This window comes from Lactuca virosa, chromosome 2, assembly GCF_052849685.1.
Source record: "Lactuca virosa cultivar CGN04683 chromosome 2, Lactuca_virosa_CGN04683_v6, whole genome shotgun sequence".
Taxonomy (NCBI): Eukaryota; Viridiplantae; Streptophyta; class Magnoliopsida; order Asterales; family Asteraceae; genus Lactuca; species Lactuca virosa.
The window spans coordinates 239,576,588-239,586,929 of record NC_136427.1 but is presented as its reverse complement, the minus strand read 5'-3'; the positions used below and the strand labels follow the sequence as shown (position 1 = coordinate 239,586,929).

The window sequence follows — 10,342 nt, the reverse complement described above, 5'->3', positions numbered from 1 at the left end:
CAGCCCTACAACATTTCTCAACTATATATTTTGCTAAATAGGATGTCTAAATTTAAAGTAACTCCATGCTCTATTTCATATACTATTCTCATAAGATTCATATCTCGTAAATAATACTTGTTACTAGAACCAAGTGTTATAGTTGGAGACTTATAGCATCAAGTACACAACTCACAGGTAGCGGAATTATAAAAAGATATACATAAGTGCACATGCATCATAGGATCTATGTTTTACTAGTTGTAGAAACCTACTTTGAAAAATAACAAAAATAAGGATTATCAACCTCAGTTTCACTTTTCTATAATGTTATATGTTCCAGCTTGTTGCAAATTTGAAGGATCCAAAAGAGCACCCATATAAAGGAAACACACCCACAACACCAAAAATAAAAAATGATTTAACCCAAATTAGGGTTTATACAGAAATCACCAAACCCTAGGAGTGAGGGTGTGATTTTCGTCCAATGAGAGGGAAAGACAGAGGTTGGATGATTTTGACAGTAGGGATAATTGGCTCTAGGGTTTACCTTAGTAGTCTATTTATAGTTAAGCAATGAGTATTCCAAAATGATACAAACTCTAGGGTTTATCCTTATCTGAATCAAACCTGCCATATCCCTATCTAAAAGGGCTATGAAAACCGTCCCCTATATGTCTCTAGGAGGTTCTGGAATATTCCAAATAATTCCTCAGATTAATTAATATCCAGCATCCTTAATTAATTAAATCCTTTTAATTAATTTATCAAAATCATTTCTAATTAATTTATTAATTCTTTAATAAATAAACATATTATTAATCTCCTTTTCATTATGCTATTTGGATCATGAGGCCAACCCAAAAGGACATTATTATTATTAGAAATATTACCAAAATAGTTAGTGACCTTGAACACAATTTCCAACAAAACATTGATAAATAATTGAGAGAAAATGGGCTTAAAGGTAAAAACCACAACTTACTTGCAACACTATCCCATTATACTACTACCTTCGTCCCAAATTAATTGTCCACATTTGACTTTTGAAGTCTTTATTCTTCAACTTTGACTTTAAATATTTTTCTTTTTGATAGATAATACTTGATGCAAAATATATGAATGTATTGTCTTTTAAATGTCTTTTCATTGTGAAAAGTTTCATCAAGTAATTTATAACACAAATAAAAATATTTAAGGTCAAAGTTGAAGAAAAAACACTTCAAAAGTCAAAATTGGACAATTAATTTGGGACGGAGGGAGTATTAAAATAAACATATCGTAAGACCTTTTGAAAATAACATTATGACAACATTTGAAAACAAATTTGATCTTATGAAACAACCATAGGACATGAGGTAAATATAAAAGCTTCATCCTCACAATAGCATAATACCATTTCAACATTCCTTACTAAGTTTATGTTCCTAGCTTGAAGAAGAATTCATTTTAAGAGACCTAATATGTATGGTGTGCAAGAAGAAGAACTAGAAATGTTACCTAGGATTTTAGAATCGATTATTCTTTTAGGTGATCGATGCTTAGAATACATGTGAATTAGGGAGGGAGGGGGGGAGGGGTATAGGTTTACCTATTGGTAACCGATTCTATTAATAAAATAACAAGGAATACATTAATGTTGGGCTTATTCTGAAAAAATAGGTCGAAAATGGGAAAAAAATGCAAAATATAGGGTTTTTATGGGAAAAAACTCAATTTACCTGTTGGAATAATTATTAAACCCGTACGAGTCACGAGTTGACATATGTTTTACTATTTATAACACTTTTAATTTCAATTCAAACATATATCAATCATGCAATAAACACCATACATAAACATAACTCAATTTAAAACCTTAATCTCACATTCAACACAATGTGGTAGAAAGGTAAGTGTGTATACCTCTAATTCAAGATCATAACACTTGAATCCTGCTAAAAGCATGTTAGAAACACCATCATCTGGCTTAGTTACATAAAAACGTCCTCTAGAATCTCTCATCTGCTCTGGAAGTGAAATAACCAAAAATAATCGTATAATATTTTTAATTATTGGTCAAACTTGGGTGAAATTCACTTATCAACATTTTAGCATGAACCGAGCTGTCCAAAGCACAATTCTTGCTCAACCCAAACTGAACTATATGCTAAACATTAGTCTGGTCTGTTGATACTTGAACCTAACACATATTGGCACAAACAAGTATGTTTTTGCTTGTTTTGGCCATCTTTTGCACCTTTAAGTGTAAATTGAACTACCATTTCCATTCATATTATAAACAACATTTAAGAACATCCAGACCTTCAAAATCTCTCACGTACAAAAGCAAAATATCACTTCTCCAATGAATCCATGTATTGACTACTTGTATACTTTCATAATGTATACACCCTTTATTCTAACACACACATACATACATACATACATACATACATATATATATATATATATATATATATATATATATATATATATATATATATATATATATATATAATTGACATCTCCCAAGATCTTAACATTTATTTGAGAAGTATATAAGTATTTCCTCATATCACACTCCATCAACATCCAAGACATCCTTAATGGTTCTTCTCATCTCATGCATAATCTATAAAAAGCAATATACTTTACTTTTCTCCCATTTTCATCGACCTTCTTATGTACCATACACCAAACCTCATATTTCACATATTTTTACACACAACATGACATGATCAATATGATTTACATGGATATGAAAATGTTATATCATATTGCCCACATTTGACTATTTAACTTTTTCCCCTAAAATCTTCAAGTTAAGTATATATCTTTATGTAACTCAAATTTGCCATATGAAAATACTTCTAGTATACTCCTACTATTCATGTAACATGTTCTCATCAACATCAGGGATATTCCACACATACCACAAGCCATGAATCCTCACATTTAGAATTTCTTATTATATTAATGTACTTTGCCAAAATGTGTATTCAAGTAATTGATCATTATTAAATTATATCTTATCACATCAACATCTTTCGTACATCATTTTATGTTACTTTAAAGTTGTCTCACACCATAAATACATCTAATCAAGAATTTCACCTTCAATCCTTATTATTTTCAATCCTTATTATTGTCACTATGCCTAATTAGACATCATACTTTCTCACACCTACTTACAAAACTGTTCAACTTTACTTGTTATAATTGTTATAATAATCATCATTCTGGAATTATCATATTGTTTGGGAGCCTAATTTCCATTCACATATATCTCCTAATTTGTCATCCTTAAATGTCCCATTACCCCAATTATGATGATGTACAATCATTTACGCCACAAATATATGAGTTTTTCATATTTATGCATAATAAATACACATAGGTTCTATATTTATCAATTACATTCAAGACCATATGCTTTATAAAAGTTTAGGTGTCCTATCATCCCTACATTTCAAATAAAAATGCAAGTTAAATTCATTTTTGATCAAATTTGGGTATTTTACATACATACCATTCAAAGTTACATACTCGTATTAAAACGTCTGTCGTCTTACCAATTTTACTCCAATAAATCACATGAAAATACTTGAAATTTCCATATCCCTATGCATCCCATTTCATTTTTTCCCTGCATATAGCAAAGTACGAATTTCTTTACAATAGAAACCAAACAATTAATACTTGCAACCCCCTCCTTAATTTCTTCTTTCGTTTTTTTTTCTTCTGTTATTGGTAATAATACACATGATTTTGTTGTCATCCTACTACCAAACACCACCTAGTCTATTTGGTTATATAAAATGAAATATAAAAGAATAAAATCAGATAATAGAATAAACAATATAATTGAATGAATTATTATATTTTATTATGTTGGTTGACATGTATGAATGAAGTGAGTTTTCATATAAGCAAGATAATTGCATGAATTATTATAATCCATTCTATATATTTGTATTTCAATAAAATAAATCATTATATTTTTATAATTTTATCTTAATCCCATTCTACATCAATATAATTAAAATATTACAAAAAATGCATGACGAGAAAATTGATAAGAGGGAGAGGGGGAGAGAGAAAAGAGCATTTGACAGCAATTAACAAAAAAAATAAAAAAAATCCTTGTAATTTCTTACCGAACCAAACACATTAGACAAGAACCAGCGATTGCGTTAACCCATTTTCTCTTTCTCTCTCATCCCTCTCTCCTCAATTCAGATCGTTTTCAGAATTCCGTCACTGATCCTTCGAGTTATCTTCTTTTGACTTTTTTCTTGATGATATTCTCCGTTATCTGCTGTCCAGAACAAACCTCACGTAAGTATCATATCATCAACCTCCCTATTTCTTCTTTTTGACTTGCACAATTTGATTTCCTTGGTTGTTTTTTCGCTTTATCTGTTCCTGTTGATTTTTGGCGATCTTTGAAGAAGAATGCTATGCCGGTATTGTAGATCATGCCCAGATCTTGTTGTATTTTGATCTCAATGACTGGGCTCTGAATAATTGTGATAAGGAATAAGAAATATGTCGCTTTCCCCCTTGCAATTTTATTTCAAATAGGGTTCAGAATTTGAACTTTCTTCTAAAAATTCTGAATAATTTGGTCAATGAATTGTATAATAGCTTTGATTTCAAGGGTTTCTGCATTATTGGATCTATTTTTTCCCACCTAATATTTGGATTTGTTTGCTCGCAGGAGAAGTCTGTTTTCAAGCTTCGGCTAGGTCATATTTAGAATCCATCTTCTGTGTTTTTTGATGCTGATGTCGTCATGAAGCCGACTTATAATTGGTTTCAAGAGCTTGTGGTTCTTTGATGCTCTCCATAGGCGATATCACACCACTTTTTGTTATTTATAAGAAGCATTAAGCAATCTCTTAGCGGTTTTGGTGTTGGGCTAGGCAAAACATTGCAGTTTGTCATTTAAGTGATGATCAAACAGATACTCAATAGGATCCCACGGAAGACACATAAGTCAACCGAAAATCGAGATGGAGGGAACTCTAATTCATCTTCGAATGCATCAACCAGTTCAAGGGGCAACAGTGATGTAGCAAATAGTCGATCTGGTAGTTCAAATCCTACATCTGGTCATGGGCAAAATCTTCAATCTGCTTCAAATACTGGCCTAACTCAAGGTTCTAATAAGCTTGATAATGCTCCAAATTCAAAGTTGAATGGCAATCCAGCAGTTCCCAATGCATACGAAGCTTTACCTAGCTTCAAAGATGTTCCAAACTCTGAGAAACAAAACTTGTTCATCAAAAAGTTGAATCTGTGTTGTGTTGTGTTTGACTTCACCGACCCCACAAAGACTTTGAAAGAAAAGGAGGTCAAAAGACAGACTTTGGTTGAACTTGTTGATTATGTTTCTTCTGCAAATGGGAAATTTTCAGAAAATGTGATGCAAGAAATAGTGAAGATGGTGTCTATAAACATATTTAGAAGACTCACACCACAACCTCGTGATAACAAAATATTAGAAACTTTTGATGGGGAAGAAGAAGAACCCTCCATGGATCCAGCATGGCCTCATTTGCAGCTAGTGTATGAGTTCCTTCTAAGGTTTGCAGCATCACCAGAGACAGATGCAAAGCTGGCTAAAAGGTATATTGACCATACTTTTATATTGAGGTGGCTTGACTTGTTTGACTCTGAGGATCCAAGAGAACGCGAGTACTTAAAATTTGTACTTCATCGTATGTATGGAAAGTTCATGGTGCATCGTCCATTTATCAGGAAAGCAATCAACAACATATTCTTTCGGTTCATTTTTGAAACTGAAAAACATAATGGAATTGCAGAGCTTCTAGAAATTCTAGGAAGTATTATCAATGGTTTTGCTTTGCCATTGAAGGAAGAGCACAAGCTTTTTCTTGTTAGGGCATTAATACCCCTCCACAAGCCCAAATGCATACCAATGTACCATCAACAGTTATCTTACTGCATCACTCAATTCGTTGAAAAAGACTGCAAACTTGCTGATACTGTTATTAGAGGTTTATTGAAGTATTGGCCAATTACAAACAGTTCAAAGGAGGTGATGTTCTTGAGCGAGCTTGAGGAGGTTCTAGAAGCCACTCAGCCACCTGAGTTTCAAAGATGTATGGTGCCTCTGTTTCGTCAGATTTCTCACTGTTTGAGCAGTTCACACTTTCAGGTAATGAGTTTTATTGCTTCATTCTTTAATCTTTATTATTGCTGCTTCACTTATAGCTAGCTATTCATACTTGTGCTTTATTATAATGATAGGAGAAAGGCCCTTTAAAATTGATTATCAATAGTCCCTCTCTTCATACTAGGACAATTGGACACTGTCTAAATGCATGGATTCCCAATAGACCATAAGCTACGGGTTCATTGGTTTTTTTATATTTGTCTTCCATACTTAATTTTGTGGGTGCCCTCTTTATTTCTTCAAATTCACTGAGGATCGCATCTTCATTTCTCATTTTACCATATAAGTAGGACCCTTCAGTTGAAAATGGAAAATGGTAAGAACAAATTGATACTAATAGCACAGATAACCAAAGGTAGGGCTGATTTGAAGCTTATATTATGCATGCATTGCACCTTACTTGGAATCCTCTCTCCCATTCCCATTTCCTGTTCATGTTCATGTTCATGTTCTCTAGAGGAAACTTTCACTTGTAAGTTGTAACTAGTACTCTAGATATTTTCATTATATAAATAGTTTATAGGAAACTCAAGGGACATGTAAGCTTAGCTGTTGATGTAATTTGACCTCAAACTATGAGTTAGGTTGTTGGAAGGAAAACTATAAGCAGGGAGGGGAGGGGGGTAGGTTTGAAGGACTAAGGATTCATAGGTATTTGGGGAAATTGGAAACCCCGTGAGTGACAAATTGGTATTAGAGGCAGCTTGAAGCAGTAACAAGAAGCATTGTCAGAGGAAAAGAAAACCATGAGCCAAGTTGTTTGACTTGAGCTGATGCTTAAGAGGAAGTACAATGGGAGATCTGTCATAGGGTCACTTGAAGAACATGATTGTTAGCTCAATGCCAAAAGTGAATCTTTTAAAGGCAATAATCAATTCAATTAACCACGACTTTCTACTTTTGAATTGATGCATATGCAACAGCAACACAACAGGAGATGGTGTACATGTTGAAGGTCGAAGGAACTACTGGAAAAGGTTTTTGCCAAATGTTGCTGTGCCTGTTTGAAAGAAGGTATTACTTACTATAAAAGAGCTTTCACTTAGGGTTGATGCTCCTAAAGCCCAAACCAATGCTTATACAGGACACTACACTACACTACAAAGCAAAAGCTATAACAAAGATGAATTAAGCTCCAAATTGTTGTATCTCAACAACACTACACATGCTGCTCTTTGGTGGAGTGGGTAAAGGTATGTTTTGTATTGAAGATGTTGAAGAAGGAGGCATGAGGTACTAGTTTCTGCTAAGTACTTAAAGAATCAGACATTGTAGTTTGGAAAGGAGTTCATCATCATAACCTTTGCATCATAAATCCTTGACAAAGATTTACTCTTTTGAATCTAAAGGAAATATTCTACTTGTACATGGTGGCAGCATCAATGTAGCTACGTTTGAATGTTGGCCAGGGTTGGTGCACCTTGGAGGTTAAGGAAGAGGAAATAACATAAAAAGCCCTTGTGTAAATGAGAATCTAATTATTATGATAACACTGGTGAGGTGAGATATGTGGAGATGAAGAGAATATGTAAGAATTTAGGTTAGGGAAATGAAGAGTGTAAAAGATAGTCTTTACCTTGTTGTTTGTATGTTAATCGTCCTTGGCTTATATATATATATATATATATATATATATATATATATAGAGTGTAGAATGATATTGATTATTGAAAAATTAAGAATTCGTGAATGTTTGTTGTTGTAGGTGGCTGAAAGAGCATTGTTTCTGTGGAACAATGACCATATTGAGAACCTAATAAAACAGAACCGGAAAGTAATCCTCCCAATCATATTCCCGGCGTTGGAAAGAAACACGAAAAGCCATTGGAATCAAGCAGTGCGGAGCCTGACTTTAAATGTTCGCAAAATCTTCTCTGATTCGGACCCTCAACTGTTTGAGGAGTGCCTGTCGAAATTCCAAGAAGATGAATCCCGTAAGGAGGAAACCATTTCCAAACGTGAAGCCGTGTGGAAACGCCTCGAAGAAGTTGCTGCAAACAGATCCATGGGCACCACTGCCCCTGGCTAGAAAAATACCATATTCATTATTCTTACTTGTTAGACTTCCTTCACAAACATCGCAATCATGGATGGGAACAACGGAATTCTGTTGCTGTTGGTGTTGGTATGATTTGAATGCCAAGAATATGTGTATATGCAGCGTATCTATATCTATATCTTTTATATATATATTTGGTACGAGGTGCCCCTAGAGGTTGAATTTCTCCCATTTTGTTGTTGTCAAAAGGGTGACGAGAAAAAAGCTTTCATTTTTCTTTTATTTTTCAGCCATTTGTTTCCTTTTCTTGTTTTTTTTTTCTCCCTCTATATATCTCCTTGAATTCATCAATATGATTGTACTCCTTTATTTTTTATTTTTAATGTGTATCATATTACTTTTTAACCTTTGGTTTCTTTCACTTCATTATCTGTTTTTGGTTTCCTCGTGGGAAATATATTCTCACTTTTAATTTCCAACTGGTTAGGCATTGGACATTTTTTAACGACTTTTCTTCTCCACCAATTACAACCATATAATATCTTTTAATCGTCTTAAGAAAACATTTTTTTTTTTTTTTTTGAACTGGATATATGCGTAATCCAGTTATAAGTAACTAACTGAATATTATCCCTTGTCTTTAAGGGAGAACATCTATTTTTATTAAACACCAAGGAGTTAGAGGCCTTTCAAATTAACCAAACCACATAATATGATAATAGATTAAACTAAGCGTGTTTGGTTATCAGAAACGGTTTTTATTTTTTCAGAAAATGATTTTTGAAAATAGAGTTGAGTTTTATTTTTAGTTTTCAATGAAAATTTTAGAAAATGTATTTGGTTGGAAACGGTGAAATTTTCATTTTTCATCTTAGAAATTTAGAAAACTTTTGAAAACTGTAAAAATCAAAATTTTAATTTACATACAATTTGTAAAACAGAAAATTTTCATTTTTTTGGAAATTTTTTGAAATTAAATCAACTAAATACGTTTTTAAAATTTTTATTGTCATTTGAAAATTTTAATAGAAAACTAAAAAAAATTTCGCAACCAAACGCACTCTTAGGGTGCGTTTGGCTGTGAAAAACTGTTTTCATTTTCCAAGAAAATGTTTTCAGAAAATAAAGTTGAGTTTTCATTCTCAGTTTTCAATAAAAATTAAAAAAAACACGTTTGGTTTGAGGCGGTAGAGTTTACATCTTCAATCTTAAAAATTTAGAAAACTGTAAAAATCATTTTTCTAATTTACATACAATTTGAAAATAGAAAAAATTTCATTTTCTTGGAAATTTTTTGAAAACTGAATCAACCAAAAGCGTTTTTAAAATTTTCATTTTCCATAAACCAGGGATTCAAAAACCTTAAGGGTGCGTTTAGTTACGGAAAAATAAGTTGTTTTCCGAAAGAAATTCCAAGAATAATGAGAATTTTGAAAACGCGTTTAGTCAACAATCTTTCTAAATTTTTTCACAGAAAATTTTCATTTTCCGTTTTCCAAAATTACAAAGAACTTAGAAAATTTTGGAAAACCGATAATCATTGTTTTCTATATTTTTCTAATTCCAAAAAATTTCAAAAATATAAACATACACCCACCCCACCTATAACGCCCTGTTCCGAATCGTTTCTTATTTCGGGGTAGTGATCAAAGATTGGGTATTAGCAGACTTATGACATTTGAAGAATTGAGATCTGGACTCATTTGGAGGTGGGTGATGTAATTTAGATGATCCGGGTGTTCGGTTTGTGTTTTGGAGCCAAATGGTATTTTGGGTAATGTGTCAGCTCGGGCTTTTATGGAAATTGGATTTTTGCTCTGGAAATTGTAAGGCAGGTATGAGTTGATTAAAGCGTAGAGCTTCTCGTTACCTTTTCATGTATAAGGATCGTCGAAATCGGGTTTATAATGGAGAAGTTATAGCCTTTGGATGAATTTAGGGTTTAAGGAAAAACCCTAGTACGCAGGGCATAACTAGTGTGAAGTCATTACGCGAGGCGTACATTGGTGTACGCTTAGCGTACTGCGAAGGGTGGATCGAGAGTGCGAGGTCCCTTTTTGGGTTTGATTGAGACGTTGGATCGTTTTAAGGACTTACTCTTTTTAGATCTGAGCTTGTTATGGACTCCTATGGCATAAAGGTGCAAGCTTTATGGGATTTTTGGTTACATGCATGCATTA

At 32.9% G+C, this 10,342-nt stretch overlaps 1 protein-coding gene across 1 annotated transcript; it reads left to right on the top strand.

The window, feature by feature from the left end:
- Window positions 1-4,135: 4,135 nt before the first annotated feature.
- On the top strand, window positions 4,136-8,567 carry LOC145160583 (serine/threonine protein phosphatase 2A 59 kDa regulatory subunit B' eta isoform-like). Its single transcript, XM_079079851.1, has 3 exons — window positions 4,136-4,299; window positions 4,682-6,145; window positions 7,869-8,567. Exons 2-3 carry the CDS (start codon window positions 4,916-4,918, stop codon window positions 8,190-8,192), a joined length of 1,554 nt encoding a protein of 517 aa, XP_078935977.1. The 5' UTR covers window positions 4,136-4,299; window positions 4,682-4,915; the 3' UTR covers window positions 8,193-8,567.
- The last annotated feature ends 1,775 nt before the right edge of the window (window positions 8,568-10,342 follow it).

Bases quoted from the DNA above. Each gene is read 5' to 3' on its own strand.
- LOC145160583 (XM_079079851.1), top strand. From the start codon at position 4,916: ATGATCAAACAGATACTCAATAGGATCCCACGGAAGACACATAAGTCA. The intron at 6,146-7,868 runs GTAATGAGTTTT...TTGTTGTTGTAG, and splicing joins TGAGCAGTTCACACTTTCAG to GTGGCTGAAAGAGCATTGTT.